Source organism: Phyllobates terribilis, unplaced genomic scaffold (assembly GCF_046119375.1).
Source record: "Phyllobates terribilis strain yellow unplaced genomic scaffold, ASM4611937v1 Scaffold_10__3_contigs__length_209671492, whole genome shotgun sequence".
Classification (NCBI taxonomy): domain Eukaryota; kingdom Metazoa; phylum Chordata; class Amphibia; order Anura; family Dendrobatidae; genus Phyllobates; species Phyllobates terribilis.
This window is the reverse complement of record NW_027362770.1, coordinates 12,686,808-12,713,103: the sequence shown is the minus strand read 5'-3', so window position 1 is coordinate 12,713,103 and position 26,296 is coordinate 12,686,808. Positions and strand designations below refer to the sequence as shown.

Below are 26,296 nucleotides of genomic sequence, written 5' to 3'. Positions count from 1 at the left end.
TATCTACAGTGGGCGGTCGGGAAGCGGTTAAACCAAGCTCAAATTTTGTGTTGTTTTTTTTTGTTATTCATGTGGTACAAATGTTCAGGTAACTTTATTCTTTGGGTCAGTGAAATTACAACGATGCCCGATTTTTATAGGTTTTGTTACTTTTACAAGCTTAATTATTTTTTTTAATGCAAAAATATAAATAGTTTCTTTTACTATATTATGAGAGCTATAAGTCTCATTACATGTTTTGATCACTCTATTCTAATTTTTTGGGCAGCAGAATAAACAATTGTTTGTTTTTTTTAAACAATTTTCATACCATTTACCACACAGTACAGGTGATAAAGCAAATTTATTCTTTGGCTACTTGCAATTGAGGTTATACTAGATGTGTATCTTTTGCTTTTTTTTTGTAAAATATAAAAACAGCTTGTTTTTGCACCCCTATTTTCTGAACACTAACCTTCTTATTTTTCTGCGAACATATCCCAGTGGGGCTTGTTTTTTTCAGGATGAGTTGTTTTCAGTAATAAAATTTTTCTTTACATATGATTTCTTTATTGCGTTTTATTATATTGTTTGTAGGGAAATATTATGTTATGGAAACAATGTTATGATGGAAAAAATGTTTTTCTTGTGCTTTTTTTTTTAGTGTTTAATATAGGAGTTAAATAGTTTCACAGTTTTATAGTTTGTGCAGTTCTGCACACAGCAATACCAAATGTGTACTTTGTTTATTTTTGTCTTTAGATTAAAAACGAGTTTTTAAAATAGTAAAATGTTTTTCTATTATTTTTTTGTTCTTTTTTTTTTTTATTTTTACAAATATATATATTTTTTTATTTTGCCCCACTATGGAGCTTGAACATTGAATTCAATGCTTTTCTGATTGCTTTTCTGATAGACTGCATCATGGTGGCCTGCTGCACCCTGCAGTGCATTTAAAGAGGTTTTCCCAAGAACAAAGTACATTTCAATCAATATTCAAATGCTTCTCACAAAATCAGAATATCCTCAAAAATTGTATTTCAGTTCTTCAACACAAAAAGTGAAAATCATGTATCATATAGAGTCATTACAAACAGAGTAATGTTGATGCTTATGGTTTACAACCAATGAAAACACAAAAGTCATTATCTCAGTAAATTAGAATACTTCATAACAACAGCTTGAAAAATGATTTTAAAATCAGAAATGTTGGCCTCCTGAAATTTATGTTCAGTAAATGCACTCAATACTGGGTCGGGGCTCCTTTTGTATCAATTACTGCATCAATGCGGCGTGTCATGGAGGCGATCAGTCTGTGGCACTGCTGAGGTGTTACGGAAGCCCAGGTTGCTTTGATAGCAGCCTTCAGCTTGTCTGCATTGTTGGGTCTGGTGTCTCTCATCTTCCTCTTGACAATACCCCATAGATTCTCTATGGGGTTAAGGTCAGGCGAGTTTGCTGGCCAATCAAGTACAGTGATACTGTTGTTTTTAAACCAGGTATTGTTACTTTTGGCAGTGTGGATAGGTGCCAAGTCCTGCTGGAGAATGACATTTCCATCTCCAAAAAGCTTCTCGGCAGAGGGAAGCATGAAGTGCTCTAAAATTTCCTGGTAGACAGCTGCGCTGACTTTGGTCTTGATAAAACACAGTGGACCTACACCAGCAGATGACATGGCTCCCCAAACCATCACTGATTGTGGAAACTTCACACTAGACCTCAAGCAGCTTGGATTGTGGCCTCTCCACGTTTTCTCCAGACTCTGGGAACTTGATTTCCAAATGAAATGCAAACTTTATTTTCATCTGAACACAACACCTTGGACCACTGAGCAACAGTCCAAGTCTTTTTCTCCTTGGTCCAGGTAAGACGCTTCTGGCATTGTCTATTGGTCATGAGTGGCTTGACACAAGGAATGTGACCCTTGTAGCCCATGTCCTGGATACATCTGTGTGTGGTGGCTCTTGAAGCAATGACTCCAGCAGCAGTCCACTCCTTGTGACTCTCCCCGAAATTTTTGAATGGTCTTTTCTTAACAATCCTTTCAAGGCTGCTGTTATCCTGGCTGCTTGTGCACCTTTTTGTACCACACTTTTTCCTTCCACTAAACTTTCCATTAATATGCTTGGATACAGCACTCTGTGAACAGACAGCTTCTTTAGCAATGACCTTTTGTGGCTTACCCTCCTTGTGGAGTGTGTCAACGACTGCCTTTTGGACATCTGTCAAGTCAGCAGTCTACCCCATGATTGTGGAGCGTACTGAAACAGACTACTGGACCTTTCTAAACGCTTAGGGAAGCCTTTGCAGGTGTTTTTTGTTAATTATTCTAATTTACTGAGATAATGTGTGTTTTCATTGGCTGTAAGCCATAATCATCAACATTAACAGAAATAAACACTTGAAATAGATCACTCTGTTTGTAATGACTCTATATAATATATGAGTTTCACTTTTTGTATTGAAGAACTGAAACAAATTGAATTTTTGAGGATATTCTAATTTTGTAAGAAGTACCTGTATCTTGGAATAAAAATAAGTTCCACAATTGGCATGGCCTAATAGGCCAAAATACCAGGCAGACACTGTGGTCAAGGTTTGACCTCTAGTTTCATGACACTCATTTGCAACTTATGATTAAGGTATGGGGTTGCAACCATTCACATGGTTAACTTTGCAAAACCAACCATAAAAACTTGGAACTATTAATGCGGGCTAGGCCATGAAGTTAACAGCGACAGGGTTCATCTTGTAGTGAAGAGATATTCTCAACACCCGGATCAAGTTTCAAAAGAAGGACATACGTTTTATGATCTGGATATCCCCCAATACCTATAGCAGAGAGTGGGGACAATAAACCATTTTACCTGTTCCTTTATTACCTCGCAGCCCCTGAAACTTTTCTAACAAACAGAGGTGGTCCTGAAAACTTGGGCTGGGAATATAAAAAGATGATTTGGGCAATTAAGAGGGATTCACATGCTGCGGTCAGCCATGTCTGTGTGTGTTGCATCATTCCACCCTAAGGGAAAGAGAAGAACAGCTATAGATTGAAGCTTTATGTATTTCTGTAATTTTTCCTTTTTATTCTAGAACTGTTTGTATATTTTGTCTCTTTTTCTGCATTTTCTTGTAAGTGTTGTATTCCTCATATTAAGGCCTAAAACTATAAAACTTTGGTCCTTGTATGCTCCAAACAATCCATATCCTTTATGAGAGCGTTTGGCCTTTTAAGTGTTGGACAGCAGTGTGTACTTTAGGGACATCAACCTCTGCCTTGGGTTAGTAATGGCAGCGTCTTGTGTGTGGACTATGTTGGGTTGGTACATTTATTGATGAGAAAATCTTCCCGAATAAGACATACTATTACACCTATTGATATTTCAGTTTTTCTTTTTTAATAAATTTGCAAAAATTTCTACATTTCTGTTTTTTTTTCAGTCAAGATGGGTTGCAGAGTGTACTTTAATGAGAAAAAAATGAACTTTTTAGAATTTACCAAATGGCAGCAAGGAAACAATGAGTGAAAAAATTAAAGGGGTCTGAATACTTTCCGTACCCACTGTAATGTCGATAAGTGATTAAATGGGTTTTCCAGTTTCAGAAAACCCCTGTCCACTGGCTGCAGCTTGTTTTAAACACAAAACTGTGCTCTACCCTTTTTTCCTGGGTCTATCGCTGAGTCTACGCACAGTAGCCCAAGCGGCCCGTGAGCCGATAACCAAGCTCAGTTCCTCGGCCCGAGTTCATGGCAAGAGCTACTAGAGCCACTGTGCTTAACACCTGTATAAACTATAATTCTGTTCCTATACAGTCTTCCCCTAACCCAAGGAATGTAATACACATACAAGTTCTGAAACATGAGGTTCAATAATAATAGAATATCATGTTAGCAATAGATAATGTAAAACTGGTCGAGAAAGGTCTTTTTTCCAAGTTATGAAACTATTTAACATGCTATTTAGGAAAATTAACTTTCTTTCTTTACCATTGTGAATCCAACTTTTGAAGCTGCTGTTTCAAGGTTTCTGTTTTAGATTCCACATCCTTATTCATTTTCATATAAATTTCTTCTGATACTTGTCTACCCTTTTCAGATTCTTGTAGTCTGAAAGAAACAAAGAATTTTAGATATAAAAATAGTTAAAGAGTTCCAACCTCAACAACGTGATAAATTAAACTCAAAATATACAAGAAAGATCAAACAAACTTCTCACATGAGCTATAGGACTTGTGAGACTTGAAATTGTTGATGAAATCAATTATGCAAGCTGACAATCACCCAGAAAAATCAAATAAGGGAATCAAAGCAAATGGGTGAGAAAAATTATCACGTGGTGTATATGTCTGCATCAACAAATAACAAAACATATAGAACAAATAAACAAATTCCATTAATCATCATTACTTTTGATATAACAAATGAATAGTTGGAAAAAAATGTCAAAGAATGGAATAAAATAAGAGGAGAAATTTGTGTGTCCGTGTATGTGTCAGCAAAAAAAAGAATAAATAAAACAGAGGGTTCAAACCTATTACTTTTTGTGGTGTGTCATATCCTTTTAGGTCTCGCTAAAGTGGTGTGCTATCTCTAAACTTGTGGATGAGGTGCAGAGATAACCAGCTGCAAGTGTCTATGTGAAACAGAAAGAAATCCTCTTATCTTTGAAGACAAAATGTATATTCACTAGAGGAATATTAACAATCAATATGTAAATATAGAGCACACATGAATGGTGTTCATTATGGTGACAATGCGTCTATAGAAAAAATAAACATTTTTTTATTGAAAGTCTCACCCCCAATAACAGTTACACGTAATATACTTTAAAAATCATTTATTTTGGTTGTATTTAAAAGATTGCTCCATGTCCTCAATGTCAGACCTTGAACACTTAACTGCTGTTAAAATAGGATTTGGGCAGTTTTAATATAGAGCAGCAATAAGCAGGGCTGTGGAGTCGGTAAGCCAAACCTCCGACTCCAACTCCTCAATTTCCATGACACAGACTCCCTCATACACGGCTCATGTTTAAGTGATAAATTTACTGTAGCACAGATTCATCTCAGCTAAAAGTCTAGACCCTTAGGCTGCGTGCACACGATGCGTTTTTCATGCGTTTCCGCTGCGGAATTTCCGCAGCGGAAACGCATAAAAAACGCATGGTAATCCGCACCCCATGGTCCCCAATGGCATTCCGCAATGTCAATGCACATGCTGCGGATTTTTCCGCAGCGTTTCTGCAGAACTCATAAATCCGCAGCATGTTCATTAATTTTGCGGAAGCGCCGCCATTGACTTGCATTGAGACGCATAGAATGCGCGTCTGTACATTTGTACAAGCGGCTTCTATGCGTCTCTATGTGCGGATGGTACCCAGTTCTGGAGGAGAGGAGACTCTCATCCAGACCTGGGTACCATTGTACCTGTAAAAAAAGAATAAAATAACAAATAAAGTTTATACTCACCTTTCCGAAGGCTTCTCTCTGAATGCCGGCATCGCTGAAGGACCTGCGGTGACGTCACAGTCATGTGACCTCAGGCCCTTCACCGCTCTGTCTCACGATATGCCGGCAGCCAGGAACCAGACAGGAACGAACGCTGCAGCACACGCCGGGGCATCGGGGGTGAGTATAGCTTTATTTGTTTTAATTTAATAAGCGTTTCAATGTGCGGATGGTACCCAGTTCTGTCCGGCGGCCCCTGCAGCGCTTCTCCTTCCAGGACCTGAGATGACATCACGGTCATGTGACCACAGGCTGTCTCGCGAGATGCCGGCAACCCGGAAGAAGCCAGGAGGAGCGCGACAGCACACGTGGCGGCATCGGAGGTAAGTATAGCTTAATTTTTTTATTTTTACGGTCACACTGTATAAATCCATGCCGTTTGCATGGATTTATACAGTGTGACCTAGTTGTCAAGCACTTTCAAGTGATGCTATCGCCTGGAAAGTGCTCGTCATTCCGCATGCGGAAACACATGCGTTAACGCATGTGGATATGCATGTGAATCCGCATGTATTCTGCAGGAAAAACGCATGCACAATCTGCAGGCGTTTTTTCTGCAAGGGAGATGCAGAAATGCTGCAGAAATTTTCTGCTTCATTTCTGCATCGTGGGCACATAGCCTTAGATCAGGCATAGGACAGACATTTATAGGACATTTCATAACTTTCCCAAATTCTTATGAAAAAATATTCCCCACAAACAACATTTTACTCCTGTACCCAATTTATTATATATTTTAGGAGTCGGTCCATTTTATACAGACTCTACAGCCCTGGCAATAAGGGCCCCACCACTCCTTGAAACTCTCTATAATGTGCTAATTTGTAAAGAATATTTAATATTATTAATATTAGTTTATATTTTCTGGTTCAAAGTAAACTTACCAGATTACAGACAACATTCAGTATTATTCACTGTTTTAGGCAAGTCCAATCTCTAAATATTTATACAGCAACCTACACCACTCTCATGTGTCTTTTACTGTCTAATTACATTTTAGCCTGAAATTCACTTACTTTAAGTTCTAATAGTAAGTCAATGTCAGGCACTAAAAAAAGGGGGGAGCATTATTATAACCAACTACATTGTGCCAATAGAACCAGTTGATACCAGTAGGTCAATACAGATAGATTGTTGCGCTCACGCCCAGACTGACTGGCGTGAGTGTGGTTAGTGGTCCCACTGGGCCACGAACCGAGGAGTGCCTGGAGGGGCGTGACTAGGGGCCTCGCCAGATGCGACTTAATCGATTCCATGGACCGAGGAGGGAAGTGGGAGGTGGCCCAGGTGCTACTCCAGGTCAGACCCCAGTCACAGCTGTTGACCCACACCGGGAAAGCAGGAACGGCAGATTTGGGTGGTATGCAGACAGGCGGGCACTGGCAGGCACGGCTGGTATGCAGACAGGCGGGTACTGGCAGGCACGGCGGGTATGCAGACTGGCGGGTACAGGCAGGTTCGGCTGGTATGCAGACAGGCCGGTACTGGAAGGTAGGAAAACAGGCTGGATAGGGACCAGTACAGACTGCGATACAGGAACAGAGATGCAGGTGCGGGGGACGAGCGGAGCAGAGCAGAGCCGCTGGTGCAGAGGACAAGCGGAGCAGAGCCACAGGTGCGGAGGACAAGCGGAGCAGAGCAGAGCCGCAGGTGAGGAGGACAAGCAGAGCAGAGCAGAACACAGTTCAGACACGAACTGACACTGGAACGAGATACAGGAACGAGCCTGGGCATACAGCCCCCAGGGTGGCGGAAAGGACTAGAAGTCACAGATACAGGTAACGAGCCTGGGTACTCAGCCCCCAGAATGGTGGAAACAGACTAGAAGTCACAGATACAGGTAACGGGCCTGGCTACTCAGCCCCCAGGGTGGCGGAAACAGACAAGATACAGGACAGCACCTGGCAACTCAGTGGCACAGAACACACTGAAGGAAAGTGTTGCTCAGGCACCTCCTACTGGGTGGAGGGGGTTTAAGTATCCAGTGACTCACAGCAATAGGCTGGGGACACATTAGGACTGCGCACACTGTAAATTTAAGAATCAGGAAGTAACAGCGCCGCCGCCCTAAGCAATCAGACAAGAGACATGCACACAGCAAGTAATGGAGCATAGTGTGCAGCCTGGACTGATAGATAAGTTGGCGGTCTTGCATGGTGGGAGATGGTAAGCCATGCCAGCACGCCGCCAGGGATGTTACATAGATTAGAAGCTTGTTGGGTGCATAGACCTGCTCATATTTATATGGGATAAAAACATTTTTTACATAACAATAATTTAGAGTATAAAATAATAAACAATATAAAAATGTTATTCTTAATACAAATAAATATGATTCAGTGCATTATAAAAAGTGTAATGTGGTGGAGGGAACAAAAATTAGCAAATTTAAAAAGGATGCCAAACTACCGTATTTTTCAGACCATAAGACGCACCTAGGTTTTAGAGGAGGAAAATAGAAAAAAAAAACACACACACATTTTTCGGACTATAAGACGCACTTTTTTCCTCCAAAATTTTGGAGGAAAGTGGGGGGGTGCATCTTATAGTCCGATATATACAACTCTGGCAAAAATTAAGAGACCACTGAACAGTTTTCTATTGGAAAGCATGGAAAGACTGGAGGAAAGCATGCCACGACGCATGAAAGCTGTGATTAAAAATCATGGTTAGTCCACCAAATAATGATTTCTGAACTGTTCCTGAGTTAAAAAGTGAGTAATTTGAGGTCTGAAAGCACTTTCTTTTTTATTACTTTGATGATTTCTCATTTGCTGCAAATAAATACAAAATATTTAGCTTTGAATTTAGGAGACATGTTGTCAGTAGTTTAGTGAAATTGAGGTACACAAGTAAACAAGGTGAATACCGTCGTAAACCTGAAATTATTCGGTTGGTGATATGATTCATAGCTTTAGATACGTCAGATATTTAGGTATTGTCAGTAGTTTATAGACTAAAACAACAATGTACATTTTACTCAAAAGTATACCTAAAATGAAAAAAATCAGAGAAACTGAAAATTTTGCAGTGGTCTCTTAATTTTTGCCAGAGCTGTATATACACTGTGGCTGTGGGTGGTGTGGCGGAAGCGGCAGAGGAGCGTAGCACAAGAGGCAGCAGCCGCCTGCTGCAGCCTACACTGTGCCCGCTACTAAACAAAATGAATATTCAGTGCTCCTAACGCCCATGAGGACCAGTGAATATTCATTTTCCTTAATAGCGCGCACACTGTACCTGCAGCGCGGCTCCTGGTTTGTATGGCACCCTTGATCCCTCTTCCTGGTATGTATGGCTCCCCTCATTCCTCTTCCTGGTATGCTTGGCACCCCTCATCCTGTTATGTATGGCCCTCCCTCATCCTTCTTCCTGGTATGTTTGGCACCCTTCATCCTGGTATGTGTTACATGCACGCCGCTAGTTTCAGATAGGGGCGAGACAGGTTTCATGAATTCTTTGGAATCCTGGGGGAACCGTTACTCAGGGCGACCATAGACCATGTGCTGAAGCTTCTCTCAGGCACACAGGGGTATTGAACCTCAGGCACAGACATGTAGGCTGTTTCATTTGCTGACCAGACACACTTGACAAGAGTCCTCATAAAAGGTAGAACAGTAGCATTTAATAAGAAGCCACACAGTCAGTGTAAGTTAAGTCTTATGAGCAACAGGCTCCAGTGACAAACAGTACAGTTTCCTCAGCAGCACAGCAGTTCACAGTCTTCCCAGTAGTACAGGAGAGCACAGTTCTAATGCAAAGGCACATTAATGAACACACCATTCTTTACAGCACAGTGAGATGGAGGGCGGGTTTGCTGAGGACGATGATCCCTGTAACACCATTTATTCCAGTCCTTATCCTTCTGCTTGACAATACCCTGCACTGCTAGTTCAGGAACTCTACCTGACCTGTGCTTAGCTTCACTCCTGACTTGAATCCTTTTTACTTGCAGGGGCGCTTCGGTGAGATACAGAACACACACACCACCTTTCTCTTCAGCTCCAGCCGGACAGTAAACAAGTTCCCCACAATCCCCCCCAGGGGGCTCTGCTAAAACACTCCTGTGACTGTGTTAACCCTTCTAGTTGCTGGATGTTTCTGGAGCAGAACACTTCCTGTCTCCTGTGCTTGTATTACTTCTAATAGTTGCTGAATGCTTTAAAAGCAACAGCACTACTTCTGCATGTCACACTCTTCCCTCCTTTTTGAATGTCGTCCTCGACATTCGTCTTAGTTGGTCAATCTGACCAATTTTGAGAGAGTGGTGAAAGTTGGATAACTTTATATACAAATTGGCATTGTGAAATTGGTATAACGTTCATAAACATTGATAACCTAATCTTACGACCTTTTTCTTGTAGGATGCCTGTAAGAAGTAAACAGTTAACACAATTAAAACAATTAGCATCTTTTCATCTGGAGCTTTTCGTACATCTTCAACCAGCTCTCTCTCTCTATGATTTCACAGCTCTTTGTTTCTACAAAGTCTTTTAAGGAAAATCAAAGCATGAAAACAAGTCTTTCCACCAGGCAACATCTTCCATACTGCCTCTCGGTGGTGAATACCACTCAAGTGGGCTTACTTGATCCACAGGCAGAGATATCTGTTTCCAGCTGACAGTCCTTGGTACTTGACTCGGTTCACCAAGTGTCTCATACGTCAGCATCACGGCCCTCGTCACTTCTCGAGTCGACATCCTCCTGGTGGGTTGTTCCTCAGAGACTATGGGTTTTTCGGTCACAGAAGTTTCTTCCGCCACACTCATTTTCTGTTCTTCCTCAGATGCTCTTGGAGCTGCCTCTGTAAGTTCCTGTACTCCTCCTGAGTCACTTGTTTCCGCACGGTCTGGTAACTCCGCTCCTCCTGAGTGTCTATCGGTCTCTTCAGGAGCCGGCATTCGATCATCAGATTTAAATTGGGCTTCATTTGTACTCCTTGGTAGGAACTCTGGAGTCTCAGGACTTAGTTCACTCTCCTAAGGATGGTACATCCCTCTCCTTGCCGGTCCGAGAAATACAACAATGTGTTCTTCTCCATCGGAACTTTCAAGGTCACTATCCACCTCCGGAGCTTCAGTCTGTGGTGGTCCCTTAGTCAATCTCGGACGATGTCGGTCTACTTCTGGGAAGTCTTGTTGTGGTGGGAGATAATCACAGGGTAGTAGTAAATTCCAATGGACTATTCTGGTTTTCTTGTCTCTCGTTTCCAATCGGATTTCATACACTGGGCTGTCATCAGCTTTCCTGCTTACGGCCACATACAGTGGTGGCCAAAAGTATTGGCACCCCTGCAATTCTGTCAGATAATACTCAGTTTCTTCCTGAAAATGATTGCAATCACAAATTCTTTGGTATTATTATCTTCATTTAATTTGTGTTCAATGAAAAAACACAAAAAGAATTGTCCTAAAGCCAAATTGGATATAATTCCACACCAAACCTAAAAAAGGGGGTGGACAAAAGTATTGGCACTGTTTGAAAAATCATGTGATGCTTCTCTAATTCGTGCAATTAACAGCACCTGTAACTTACCTGTGGCACCTAACAGGTGTTGGCAATAACTAAATCACACTTGCAGCCAGTTAACATGCATTAAAGTTGACTCAACCTCTGTCCTGTGTACTTGTGTGTACCACATTGAGCATGGAGAAAAGAAAGAAGACCAAAGAACTGTCTGAGGACTTGAGAAACCAAATTGTGAGGAAGCATGAGCAATCTCAAGGCTACAAGTCCATCTTCAAAGACCTGAATGTTCCTGTGTCTTCCGTGCGCAGTGTCATCAAGAAGTTTAAAGCCCATGGCACTGTGGCTAACCTCCCTAGATGTGGACGAAAAAGAAAAATTGACGAGAGATTTCAACGCAAGATTGAGCGGATGGTGGATAAAGAACCTCGATTAACATCCAAACAAGTTCAAGCTGCCCTGCAGTCCGGGGGTACAACAGTGTCAACCCGTACTATCCGTCGGCGTCTGAATGAAAAGGGCCTGTATGGTAGGATACCCAGGAAGACCCCACTTCTTACCCCGAGACATAAAAAAGCCAGGCTGGAGTTTGCCAAAACTTATCTGAGAAAGCCTAAAATGTTTTGGAAGAATGATCTCAGGTCAGATGAGACAAAAGTAGAGCTTTTTGGGAAAAATCATCAACAGAGTGTACAGGCAAAAATAGAGGCATTCAAAGAAAAGAACACGGTCCCTACAGTCAAACATGGCAGAGGTTCCCTCATGTTTTGGGGTTGCTTTGCTGCCTCTGGCACTGGACTGCTTGACTGTGTGTATGGCATTATGAAGTCTGAAGACTACCAACAAATTTTGCAGCATAATGTAGGGCCCCGTGTGAGAAAGCATGGGTCTTCCAGCAGGACAATGACAATGACCCAAAACACACTTTTAAAAGCACTATAAAATGGTTTGAGAGAAAGCACTGGAGACTTCTAAGGTGGCCAGCAATGAGTCCAGACCTGAATCCCATAGAACACCTGTGGAGAGATCTCAAAATGGCAGTTTGGAGAAGGCACCCTTCAAATATCAGGGACCTGGAGCAGTTTGCCAAAGAAGAATGGTCTACAATTCCAGCAGAGCATTGTAAGAAACTCATTGATGGTTACCGGAAGCGGTTGTTTGCAGTTATTTTGGCTAAAGGTTGTGCAACCAAGTATTAGGCTGAGGGTGCCAATACTTTTGTCTGGCCCATTTTTGGAGTTTTGTATGAAATGATCAATGATTTGATTTTTGCTTCATTCTCTTTTGTGTTTTTTCCTTGCAAGCAAATTAAATGAAGATAATAATACCAAAGAATTTGTGATTGCAATCATTTTCAGGAAGAAACTGAGTATTATCTGACAGAATTGCAGGGGTGCCAATACTTTTGGCCACCACTGTGCACCTTATCATCCCAGTATGAACAAAGTTTTACTGGACCGCCTTTCTCACGTACATTCTTGACTAGCACCCGGCTTCCCGGTGCCAATTCTGCTCCATAACATTTTCGTTCATAGTTCTCTTTACTCTTGCTCTGTCCTTGCGTAACCACTTTGGACGCTATGTTGTATGCCTCTGCCATCCGTTTCTTCCATTTCCGAACGTACTCCGTATAAGTTCTGTAAGTCTCGGACACCGGAGTATCAAACATGATGTCGATTGGCAGTCTTGGCTATCGTCCATACAATAGGAAAAAGGGTGAGTAACCCGTTGCATATTTTTTTGCACAGTTATAGGCATGTACCACTTTTGACAGAGAACTCTTACAGTCTTTCTTCTCATCAGCTGTTAAAGTGTGTAGCGCCGGCGTCTCTGCCTCCTGCCCGGCAGAGACGCCGACCCCCTTAACACTGCGGCTCTGCTCCGACATCCTCTGCTCCCCCGGCTGTGTGTACCCAGGGTGCGCGCAACGCACGCAGATCCCCGGGCACTGTGCTTAGGATGCGCGCACTCCCTGCTTCTTAAAGGGGCCATGCACGCCGTCCTAATATGTTACTGGCTAATGCACAGAGGACAGCTGATATTTTAGGCACCTATTCCAAAATAGAGGTGCCTGTGCAATGTTGTAGTTTGTGTGCAAACACTCTTTCCAGCCCTCAGGTCTCAGTGCTGTTCAACCATGCCAGCCAGTCTCCCTATCAGCCGTGCCCGCCAGCTTCCTTATCTGCCGTGCCCGGCAGCCTCCCTATCTGCCGTGCCCGCTAGCCTGCCTATCAGCCGTGACTGCCAATCAGCCTGTCAGCAAAGCCTGTCCGTCAGTCGACTGCGTCCGCCTGCCTACCAGCCGTGCACACCTGTCTGCCCATCTGTTGTGCCAGTCCACTGTGGTTATCAGTCCCGTGGAAGTCGCCTGCTCTCACACAAGGTCAGTAACAGAGTGGCACCTGGTTCACCTTCCCAGTCCCTCCTTGGTTCACGGAGTCGACTAAGCCGCAGTGTAGCCAGGGACAGTCCAGGTAGGCACTTAGTTACGCCCCTCTAGTCCCTCCTTGCACCATGGTACAGTGGTTCCACCATCCAGACCCGTAACAGTTTGCATAGTCCATGGAATCAGGTGGCTTCCAGGCTCCCTCGCTTTCAGACCTGTATCAAGAAGTCTCCTGCCAGAGATCTCAACAAGATACTATTCTGTCCTACCTGCAGACTTTAAACTCCCGTCTGGATGCACTGTCCACTCCGGCTGTGTCCACCTCTAACCAAGCGGCATCCGCTCCGGTGGCACCTCTTCCCAGCAGCAGTGTGGCACCCAGCGTTGGACCCAAAATATCTGCTCCTCCACGTTTTGGCAGTGATCCCACTCTATGTCGGGGCTTCATCAACCAGTGCACGCTGCACTTTGAGCTCCAGGCCCATCAGCTCACTTCTGACCGGGCTAAAGTGGCATTCATTAAGTCTTATCTCACCGGAGAGGCGTTGGCGTAGGAGAGAGGGGATCCTCTGGTGTCCAATCTCCAGTCTTTCCTTGTGGCTTTCCGGAGGGTGTTCGATGAGCCCAGACGCACAACTTCGACTGCCTCCTCCCTCCTTCGACTCCGCCAAGGGAGTCTCGCTGTGCGTTTCCGCACCCTCACGTTAGAACTTACCTGGAACAATGAGGCCTTGGTTTCTACCTTTTGGGAGGGGCTTTCTGGGCGGATCAAGGATGAGCTAGCCAGTCGTGACATATCCACCTCTCTGGACGACCTGGTGTCGCTGGCCACACAGATCGACATCAGTTTCCAGGAGCGTTCAAAGGAGGTGATCCGTGAGAAAAAGCCCCTGCGCCTTGCACCAACCTTCCAAAGGCCAGTCTCTCACCCAGCATCAGCCTCGTTCTCCCACCCAAAGTCTATGCAAATAGACCAAGTAAAGATGGTCAAGTCTCGCCAGGAGGTCCGCCGAGCCGAGGAAAGTTGCTTTTACTGTGGCAGTACTGAGCATCTAAATCCATTCTTGTCCAGTGAGACCGGGAAACTCCAGTGTCTAGGATCGCTTGGAGAGGTCGTCTTAGGCAAAAATTCTTCCTCTCCACCCCTGACTCTGTCGGTATCGATCACCTGTGGTAAGACACACTTCTTCGAGACTGCCGCTGGGAATCTCATCCAACAGGCCATTGTGGAGCAGTATCAGAACCCCCTATCCAACGTCTTGTGGATCAGTTAGCGGTCTCCTCCGTGGATGGGAAGCTTCTTTCTGAATCCGTCTTGTTCGTCACTGAGCCTGTAGTTCTTCAGATAGTAATGCTACACTCGGAGAAAATCTCCTTCTACGTACCGTCTGGCCTCTCCTACTCATTACTGCTTGGTCTACCCTGGCTTCAAACACATAAGCCAGTCTTGAATTGGAGTTCGGGAGAGGTGCTCCATTGGGGTCAGGAGTGTCACAGGACCTGCTTGGTTGCTGTCCTTCCGGCTCGACCTCCGTCCTCTCCAGTTAATTTGCTGGCTTGCCGACACCCTACTGGTCATACGCTGACATCTTTGACAAGAAGGCGGCTGAGACACTAACACCACATAGGCCATATGACTGTCCAAGTGACCTCATCCCTGGTGCTTCACCTCCCCAAGGTCGATTTTTCCCCTATCGGTGGCCGAGACCAGAGCCGTGTCCGAATACATCGAGGAGAATCTTGCTAGGGGATTTATCCAGTAATCTACCTCTCCGGCTGGAGCAGGATTTTTCTTCATCAAGAAGGATGGCTCTCTTTGCCCATGTATCGACTACAGGGGCCTAAATAAAATCACTATCAAAAATAAGTATCCTCTGCCTCTCATCTCCAAGTTGTTTGACCGCCTCAAGGGCACTAAGGTCTTTACTAAGCTCCATCTCCGTGGCGGATACAATCTTAACCGGATTCACCAAGGTGACGAGTGGAAGACGGCATTCAACACCCGGGATGGCTGGAAGACGGCATTCAACACCCAGGAAGGCCACTACGAGTACCACGTGATGCCCTTCGGACTCTGCAACGCACAAGCAGTCTTCCAAGAACTGGTAACTTATATCTTCCGAGATCTTCTGTACTCATGCAAGGTACTGTATGTGGACGACATTCTGGTGTTCTCTTCTGATCTGCACTCACATCGTAGAGATGTTCGACAGGCACTGCAGAGGCTCAGGAAGAATCGTCTATATGCAAAATTCGAGAAATGCATCTTTGAATGGACATCTCTTCACTTCCTGGGGTACATAATCTCTGAGACTGGTCTTAAGATGGATCCTGAAAAGGTGTCTGCTGTTCTAAAATGGCTCCAACCAGAGGGGGTGAAGGCTATTCAGCGGTTTATGGGGTTCACTAATTATTACTGCCTGTTCAGCCCTCACTTTTCCTCCTGGACAGATCCCATCTCTGCTCTGACCCGCAAAGGGATTAACCCCAAGGAATGGACTCCCAAGGAGGAAAACGCCTTTGTATCCTTGAAACAAGCTTTCTCCTCTGCTCCGATGCTTCATCGTCCCGACATTAACAAGCAGTTCTTCCTGGAGGTTGACGCATCTTCCTTTGGGGCCGGAGAAGTTCTCACCCAGAAGTCCTCGTCTGGGCGAATGGTAACCTGTGGCTTCTTTTTCAAACTCTTCTCTCCCTCGGAGCGCAATTACTCCATTGGTGAACGAGAACTGTTTGCAATTAAACTGGCATTGGAGGAATGGTGGTTCTTGCTAGAGGGGGCTCTGCACTCTGAGGTCATCAATAAGGATCACAAGAATCTCTCCTACTTGCAAACAGCCGGGCGACTCAATCCTCGTCAGGCCAGATTGTCCCTGTTCTTTGCTCGCTTCAACTTCACCTTTCATTTCCGTCCAGCAGACAAGAATATTAAGGCACACGCACTCTCTCATTCCTTCCTCTCTACCAATCAAGAAGAGGAGCCTCTGCACATCACTGATCCCTTCAGAATAATGACTGTCGCCCCGTTTGATCTGTCTAATCTCCCTCCTGGTAAGACCTTTGTGGCATCTCCAGATAGGAGGAGGGTCTTACTCTGGGGTCATTCCTCCAAACTGGCTGGACATGCCGGTCAGAAGAAGATGCTTCTGTTAATTTAAGGACATTACTGGTGGCCGACTCTGCACAAGGACGTTCCGGATTTTGTCTCTGCTTGCTCTTCCTGTGGCTGTAACAAGATGCCTAGGCAACTTCTGACTGGCCGACTTCTTCCTCTTCCTGAGTCTTCTGCTCCGTGGCAAAACATCGCGATGGATTTCATCACGGATCTTCCTGTATCAGCCAGTTGTACTGTCATTTGGATGGTCGCTGACTGATTCTCCAAGATGGCTCACTTCGTTCCCTTGCCAAGTCTTCCTTCTGCGCCCGTGCTAGCCAAAGACTTCACATCTTCAGTCTCCACGGCCTACCTCTCAATATTGTCTCGGATAGAGGAGTTCAGTTTACTTCACGCTTCTGGAGAGCCACATGTAAGCTGCTGAATGTTGCTTTGGACTTCTCTTTGGCCTATCATCCTCAGTCCAATGGTCAAGTTGAGCGTATCAATCAGATCCTCACTAGTTTCCTTTGGCATTTCGTCAACCCTCACCATAGTGACTGGGTGGAGTTCCTACCTTGGGCCAAATTTTCCTACAATAACCATGTGAGTGAATCCTCAGGAAAACCTCCATTCTTTGTGGTGTACAGTCGGCATCCCAATATTCCATTTCCTGTTTCTACTTCGGGGGACAATCCTGCTGCGGAGTCTCTCGTCAGAAAATTTTCGGTGATTTGGGAGGACACTAAAACGGAATTGCTACAATCCTCTGGGCGGATGAAGAGACATGCTGACAAGAGACGTCTGGATCTACCTCTACTCTGTCCAGGGGACAAAGTGTGGCTTTCCTCTAAGTATGTCCGTCTCAAGATGCCTTCTAACAAATTGGGTCCGCGGTTCATTGGTCCATTCGAGATTCTGAGCCAAATTAATCCAGTGGCATACAAGTTGAAACTCCCTGCCTCGTTACGGATCCCCAATTCATTCCACGTGTCTCTCCTTAAACCTGTTGTCCTCAATTCTTTCTCTGATGATCCAGGTATCGTTCCAGCTCCAGTCAGTGCTGTAGACGTTTTTGAGGTAGAGAGCATTTTGGCCTCCAAAACGGTAATAGGGAAAAACTTTCTCTCTTGTGGATTGGAAGGGGTTTGGTCCTGAGGAGAGATCATGGGAGCCCAGGGAGAACATTAATGCTCCTCTTCTTCTGGAAAGACTTCTTGCAGGCTTGAAGAAGAGGGGGCGTAAGGGGCGGGGGGTACTGTAGTGTCGGCGTCACTGGCTCCTGCCCGGCAGAGACACCGGCCCCCTTGCCGCCGCAGCTCTGCTACAGCATCATCCGCTCCCCCGGCTGTGCGTGCCTGGGGTGCGCGCACCGTGCACAGATCCCCGGGCACTGTACTTAGGGTGCGAGCTCCCTGCTTATTAAAGGGGCCGCATGCCGCCGTCCTAATATGTCCCTGGCCAATGGCCAGTTGATATTTTAGGCACCTCCTCCAAAATGGAGGTGCCTGTGCAATGTTGTAGTTTGTGTGCTAACACTCTCTCTAGCCCTCAGGTCCCAGTGCTGTCCGCCAGCTTGCCTATCTGCCGCGCCCGCCAGCCTGCCTATCTGCCGCGCCCGCCAGCCTATCAGCCATGCCTGTCAATCAGTTGCCAGCTGTGTACATCTGTCTGCCCATCTGTCGTGCCAGTCCGCTTCGGCTATCATCCTCATGGGTGTCGCCTGCTCTCACACGAGGTCGGTCTCAGAGTGGCACCTGGTTCACCTTTCTGGTCCCTCTTTGGTTCAAGGAGTTGACTAAGCCGTGGTGTAGCCAGGGTCGGTCCGGGTAGGCACTAAGTTACACCCCTCTGGTCCCTCCTTGCACCACGGCACAGTGGTTCCACCATCCAGTCCTGTAACAAAGTGTGCAACGTCAACAATAATGTCCGGTTAAAACGTTCCACTTGTCCATTACCCTCTGGGTGATAGGGCCTTGCGTGGGATCTCTGAACTCTACAGTACTTTCCTAGCTTGGCAAAGAGCTAAGGAAATTCTATTCCTTGGTCATGGTGCAACCTCGTAGGGAACCCAAACCTCAAAGCAAAATTATTGAAGATCTTCTCTGCCGCTGTTCGACCCGATTTATTGGTGGTGGCATATGCTTGAACAAACAGTAAAATGGTCCATCATCACCAACATGTATTCATAACCACCATTGCATGTCTCCAGATGTAGAAAGTCTATTGACACCATCTCAAATGGATACGTATTTTGGATGTTGCCCATAGGTGCCCAGGTTGATGTGTTGGGACGTTTATCTTTCAGACACCCACACTCCCTGGTCACGTACCTCTTAATATCTCTCTGCATGTACGACCAGAAGAAACGTTCACGGATCAAATTTGTTGTCCTTTCCACTCCCAGGTGTCCCATGTTTTCATGGAGTTATTTGAAGACCAACCTACGGAATACTCTGGGTAGTACCAACTGCCGGTTTTGTCCTCCTTTACGATACAGGATACCGTCTTCACTGACGTCCATTCTTTAATTAAAACAGATACTGCTGGTGACTCATTGTCTCTCTCCCGTTTACTTGGAAACCGATTTTGTTCCACATAAAGTAGTATTCTAACAATTATCTGATCTTCCCCTTGTGCTCTACGGATTTTCCCTTTTGGTAGTTATTGAATAGACCGGGGGTGGTCTTGTTCTCTGGCTTTTATGGTTGTTTCCACCGTCAACACACACCACAATGGTGTGTCTTCCTCCTGATAAGCTTGTACTGCTAGGGTAGTGCTCTCAATTGCTTCCAGACTGACTTCCTCTGAGCATTCTTGTATGAACTCCTCAGGCTCTATTGGCATTCTTGACAATCTGTCAGCATCCGCATTGCATTTTCCTGGCCTGTACTTGATGCTGAAATTGAAGTCAGCTAGTTCAGTGACCCATCTCTGACCCGTTGCATTCAGTTTGGCTGTAATAAGGACATCGGTCAAAGGGTTGTTGTCAGTGTATACCTCAAACTCTTTGCTGTAGTAGAGATACTTTCTAAATCATTCACAGATAGCCCATTTTAATGCCAGGAACAATTTTCGGGAATGAAGATGCTAATTCTTCTTGGCGTCGGTCAACGTTCTAGAACCGTAACCGATGACTCTCATTTTTCTATCTTGATGCTGATACAGGGCAGCTCCCAGTTCAACTTCAGAAGCGTCACAATGCAGAACAAATTGTAAATTGAAATCAGGATAATCCCAAGATGGGTGGTTTTACCAGGTAGTCTACTAGCTCTTCCAATACCTCCTGGTGGTGTGCTGTCCAGAGAATGGGCTGTTGGGACGAAACAGCATTGTTTCTTTTAAGCCCGGTCATACCCATGTTCTTCTTTTTCTCCATGGGTGTTGTTGTCTCAGTCATCCCCCCGAAGAGGAGATATAGTGGGGCGGCAATCCTGGAGAAGTTCTAAACATAAGTACGATAGTAGGAGAGGAATCCTAATATCTGCCTCAACTCCCCGATGGTAGAGGGCTGCTTGTCTTTTAAGGCCAGTACAGGAGCGACTTCTGCAGGGTCCATGGTATATCCTTCTCCGGACACAATTTTCCCTAGAAATCGGACATGCCTTTTGAACAGTTCAAACATCTTTGGGGTCAACTTAACTCTGTGTTGTTGATACCGCTGTAATACGGTCCTCACGTGTTCAACATGCTCCCGGAAGGTTTTGCTGTGAACCACATTGTCATACAAGTACAGCTGGCAGATATTGTCCCTCAATCCTTCTAAATATGTCTCCATGCTCCTCTGGAATTCTGCTGGAGCTGAACTGAGCCCAAACGGTATGAAGATCCACTCATATAATCCCTACGATGTGATGAATGCTGTCAAGGGTCTACTGGACTCTTTGACAAACCCTTGGTGGTATGCCTTACCCTGATCGAGGACAGAGAACCAGGTGCTTCCTATCTTGGATCTTTGGTATCGTGTGTCGATCAGGTACTGACTTTCGGTTTAGTTCCCAGTAATCATAACAGAGTCTCAACGTACTGTCCTTGTGCCTAACACAGACAATAGGAGAGGAATAAGACGTCTTCGACTTTTGAACCCAACCTCTGTTGATGAGATCTTGTAAATATTCTTTCACTTCACGATGTAATGGTTTTGGCACAGACATGTAACTTCTGGTTACTGGGGTCATGTCTTTCAAATTGATTTTCAAATGCAACGACAGGATACAGCCTACATAAGAGTCATCTTTGGAGAACGCATGACACTTCTCTCAGCATCTGTTTCGCTACCGATAGATCTTCAGCACACAAGTGTTCCAGGGGTACTGGGGGATCCCAGGACCCCGAGGTGGGTGGTGCAATTTCCTCCCCTGGGCAACTCCTGTTCCTTGGTGGGAGACTGAATTTACTGTAGACCCCTGGGCTAGTCTCACACTGGCTGGATATACCATTTTAATGGTTTTGATGTGATCTAACACAGTCTTTGGATCCAGTCTGATTTCGTAATTCATAGTATTCATCACCGGTACGGTCACTCGAGCAAACCCACCAGTAGGAATCGCAAGCAGTCTCACCTTGAATTAGGCTTCCAGGAAGTTCTGAGGAGTCTTTTGGCACGAACAGTCTTTTCTCGACTTTTCATTCAGGTTCTACCCGGACTCCACGCCTCACCCCCACCATTTGGTGTGCAGGGATGATGGTTGGGCGCAAGCCTACCTTGACTTCTTTTAGGTCCATTGTATTCTGTGCTTTCTTTACTCTATGAATCACGTTTTCCGCCACGGCATTGGGTATGGCGAGCGATGTGGCGATTGCATCCACCACCAGCGCCCTTGCCTTGTGTTTCATGATGACCTCACTGATTACATTAAAACCCAGGATATGATCCACTGCCACGTTCTGATCACTGGTCGCAAGAAAAGGTACCAAAAGCTTGATGGTGTTACTGTTCTTCATGGCCCCGAGTTGGAAAGTCACTTCCACGCAGCCTATGAAAGGAATTTTGGCCTGGTTGATGGCTTTGCCGTGGAGTTCCACTTGTCCCAAGAGTTCTTTTAGTGACCGAAGGCAAGTGTGTGGCAGCTAGCACCTTCTCCATTCTTCATTTAAAAGGCTGGCTTGGGCTCCTGTGTCCCACAGTGCTTTTACTAAGCATCCACCTAGCTTGCACTGTATAAAGCACCTTTCACCAATTAGGCTGATGAGGCTATCTTTACTGACTGAGGAATCCTCCTCCCAGGAGTACATCATTTGACCTCCGAACTGGGCATTAAGTAACTGATGCCCCTGTCTACCTTGCATCTGTTGTAGATGGGAACACAATTGGGGATAGTACTGATGCAGCCATTTTACCTCATTTGCTGTTCTGTGGTTTGGTGAGATTTGGATTTGCTTCTCGGGCCTCCTCCGTGTCGCGGTTACCAGTCGCCCCACACTGGTAACCTCCTCCTGTCTTAACCCAAACGACCGTGACCATTGGCATTCCTTGGCATAATGTCCTTCCTCACCACATCTTAGACAGTGGACACACACCGTACTCTGATTTGATGAATGGCATGCTTCACAAGCCGGGTATCTTCTGTTTTGGAACCCACTCCTGGGTCTGAGGGATACTTGTTTCTGGCCTGGAATGTATCAACTTTTTCACTTCAATCAACTCGGCTCGCAGTTCTCCTTTTACTTCCTCCCAGTCAGCGCTGGCAGGCCTCTCTTTTGTTGGTGATTTAAGGTTTCCTCTTGGAGGTGGCACTGGAGGGTCTCTATGATGATCTTCGGAATGGTCACCGGGGGTCTCCAACTTCTGCTGACTCATTTTGGTGATTTTAGGAGCAGAGCCTTTCTCTAACTTCTGTTCGCTCTCTGACTCCAAACTAGCGGCCTCATTCATTTTTTCAAATAGGACTTCATCCAAAATGCCAGAATCTTCTAGGTACTGTTTCAGCTGCAACTTGATATTTTTGCTGATTAATCCCATTCCCAATGATCTCAAGAACTTCTTCTGGACTAGTCCAGCATCAAACTTCTCTTCTGCTTCTACATCTCTGGATGCAAACAACAGTCTATCCTTCAGTTCAATTGCACTGAACAAGAAATTTTGGGGTGATTCATTATTTTTCTGTGAGAGGTTAACGAGTCGGTTGAACAATTCTGAGTACTCTCTTCTTTATAGTGCCCTTTTAAAATCGCCTTCAGCTGTTGCAAGGTCAATTGAATTTTCATTTCTAGCATACTACGTAGGTTCAGTTCTGGGCTGATCGCTTTCACCACCCCCTCAACGATCTCATCTGGCTGGTAGCCCTTCGGTAAGGCTGCACCGATCTGGTGCAACAAGTTCCTATAAGACAGTCTCTCTTTCTGTTCACACTCTCCAATCTGTCCCAGGATCTTGAATTCTTTCCTTTTGGTGATTTGTGGTGTTCGATAGGACTGTCTCCTTGATTTATCTAACCCGAGCAGGTTAAAGGTCCTGTCTGAGTCTATCACCTGTTCAGAAGTTTTGGTCGATTCCTGCAGGGCTGTTGTTAGCGCTTTGAATCTTTCTTTCAATTCCTGTAGTTCAGTCTGTGGACGGAGATTCCCACTTTTGGCAATTAGTGCCGTCCCTTCATCCTCCAACTTCAACCTGGTTAGAAACTATGTTAGTTCCTGGAGGAATGTCTCCACGACGTCTTCAGCTTCTTTCTCCCGCAGCTCATCCATTTTTTCATTAATGGCAGCTACCAGTTGCCTGCGGTTGGGTGCTTTGGAAATCTGTCCTACTGACATCTTTATATGTTCTGCTACTGTTCTCAATTCTTCACAGGTTAACTGAAGAAGCAGCTCACTAATTCTATCCATTTGTATTTCCACATCCATTTCTGGGAGTGAGTTTTTCCTTAGGACTGGTCCCCTTTAACTGGTGTAGCAGAGTTGAGTTGAGGTGCTGTGCTGCTGTGTTTTTCCAGACACTTTTCCTCTTCTCCCTCTACGCTAATTCCCGATCAGGATTCACCATATGGGCCACCAATGTTACACGCACACTGCTAGGTTCAGATAGGGGCTAGACAGGTTTCATGAATTCTTTGGAATCCTGGGGGAACCGTTACTCAAGGCGACCATAGACCATGTGCTGCAGCTTCTCTCAGGCACACAGGGGTATTGACCCTCAGGCACAGACACGTAAGTTGTTTCACTTGCTGACCAGACACACTTGACAAGAGTCCTCATAAACGGTAGAACAGTAGCATTTAATAAGAAGCTGCACAGCCAAGTGCAAGTTAAGTCTTATGAGCAACAGGCTCCAGTGACAAACAGTACAGTTTCCTTAGCAGCACAGAAGTTCACAGTCTTCCCAGTAGTACAGGACAGGACAGTTCTAATGAAAAGGCACACTAATGAACACACCATTCTTTACAGCACAGTGAGATGGAGGAGGGGTTTGCTGAGGGAGATGATCCCTGTGACACCATTTCTTCCAGTCCTTATCTTTCTGCCTGACAATACCCTGCACTGCTAGTTCAGGAACTTTACCTGACCTGTGCTTAGCTTTACTCCTGACTTGAATCCTTTTCACTTGCAGGGGCACTTCTGTGAGATACAGAACACACACACCACCTTTCTCTTTGACTCCAGCCAGACAGTAAACAACCTTCCCACAATCCCCCTGGGGCTCTGCTAAGACACTCCCCTTCTCCTGTGACTGTGTTAACCCCTCTATTTGCTGGATGTTTCTGGAGCAGAACACTTCCTGTCTCATGTTCTTGTATTACTTCTAATAGTTGCTGAATGCTTTTAAAGCAACCGCACTTCTTCTGCATGTCACATATGCTTGGCAACCCCTGATCCCCATCACACTGCACACAAAAAAAACAATTATGCTCACCTCCTCTCTCCTCCAGCGCTGCGTCCTGCTCAGCTTCTGCTGCCGACAGGGATCTCACCATGTAAGCCGCGCATGGCATTACTGCCATGCGCCCTCACACTGAGATTCTGTGCCGGAATAGTTCAACACACGCAGGGAGTAGTGAATATTCATTTTCTTTAGTAGCGGGCAAAGTGTAGACTGCAGCAGGTGGCTGCTGCCTTCTGTGCCCCGCTCATCCCCCGCTGCCACTCCCCCAATCACCCACAGCCATAGTATACATATATATTCGGATTATAACAACCCCCCCCCCCCACACACACACACACACTTTCCTCCAAAATTTTGGAGGAAAAAGTGCGTCTTATAGTCCGAAAAGTACGGTATATGCTCAATCGTGGTAATATACAGCAATTTATAATCTTTATTATGAACCAACAACAATGACGTGATAGGCGATGCCTTAGAAAAACCTTTTATGATATTCGCTCTGTGGGAATTTAATTTTTTATGTAAGAGTTGTATTGTTCTACCAAAATTGTTTTTACAGGGACATTGTATCAAGTAAATGACATAGCTATTTGACAAGTGAGGATGCCTTTCATGGAGAAAATTTCATTCATATTTGTGGAGGAGAACTCTGTGTGGCGATGTGTAATAGATTTGCAGCATAGGTACTTGGTTATATCGCATATTAACACCACATTATGTGATTCTCTATGTATTGAAGGTTTTTATTTTCGTATCTGAAGCTGGCCAAGTGCTATTAAATTCCTGATAGTAGGTGCCCTGCGAAAAGTCAATCCTAGATGTGTCCCCAGTATCAGGTCGCCTAACAGGATATGCCAGTGTTTTTGTAGGATATCACGTATCAATGCATCTACATAAAGACCTTTTTTAAGAAAGCGGATGCAAATCCTTATATTCCCTATTATAGTGGTCATTATCATAAATGGCTAAGAAATATCCCGGTAAATCAGTTATATAATTTGTATATATGTTTTTAAATAGTTTTAAATATATATATATATATATATATATATATATATATATATATATATATTGATATGGTATATTTAATTATGCTCAAAAACAACATGATTCTGCATCAAATATATTTATCTATAATTCTATTCTATCAATAGGGAACATGAACACCATTCATGTATGCTCTATATTTACATACTGATTGTTATTCCTCTTGTGAATATCCGTTTTGTCTTCAAATATAAGAAAGGATTTCTTTATTTTGGTTTCACATAACCAGCTGCAAGTGTCCATCTCCGCACCTACTCCACAAGTTTAGAGAGAGCACACCAATTTGGACCTTAAGCCCTTTACCGCCGAAGGTGGTTTGCACGTTAATGACCAGGCCAATTTTTTCAATTCAGACCACTGTCACTTTATGAGGTAATTACTCTGGAACGCTTCAACGTATCCCCCTGATTCTGAGAATGTTTTTTCGTGACATATTGTACTTCATGATAGAGGTAAAATTTCTTCAATACCACTTTAGTTTATTTGTGAAAAAAAATGGAAATTTGGCGAAAATTTCACAATTTTCAAACTTTGAATTTTTATGCCCTTAAATCAGAGAGATATGTACCACAAAATAGTTAATAAATAACATTTCCCACATGTCTAATTTACATCAGCACAATTTTTGAACCAAAATTTTTTTTTGATAGCAAGTTATAAAGGTTAAAAGATGACCAGCGATTTCTCATTGTTCCAACAAAATTTACAAAACCATTTTTTTTAGGAACCACATCACATTTGAAGTGACTTTGAGTGGCCTTTATGTCAGAAAACACCCAAAAGTGACACCATTCTAAAAACTGCACCCCTCAAGGTGCTCAAAACCACATTCAAGAACTTTATTAATCCTTCAGGTGCTTCACAGGAATTTTTGGAATGTGGAAGAAAAAAAATGAACATTTAACTTTTTTCATAAAAATGTTACTTTAGATAAAAATGTTTTATTTTCGCAGGGATAACAGGAAAAAATGGACCACAAAATTTGTTGTGCAATTTCTCC

At 44.4% G+C, this 26,296-nt stretch overlaps 1 protein-coding gene across 4 annotated transcripts in view; it reads right to left on the bottom strand.

Annotated features, from left to right (window-relative positions):
- LOC141164357 (RUN and FYVE domain-containing protein 1-like) overlaps nt 1-26,296 on the bottom strand; it is a 496,863-nt gene that overhangs the window by 118,526 nt on the left and 352,041 nt on the right. For all 4 annotated transcript variants that reach the window (XM_073649492.1, XM_073649493.1, XM_073649491.1 and 1 more), the window contains one exon: nt 3,968-4,087. In XM_073649492.1, coding sequence (XP_073505593.1) covers nt 3,968-4,087 — 120 coding nt within the window. The remainder of the gene's footprint in view (nt 1-3,967; nt 4,088-26,296) is intronic.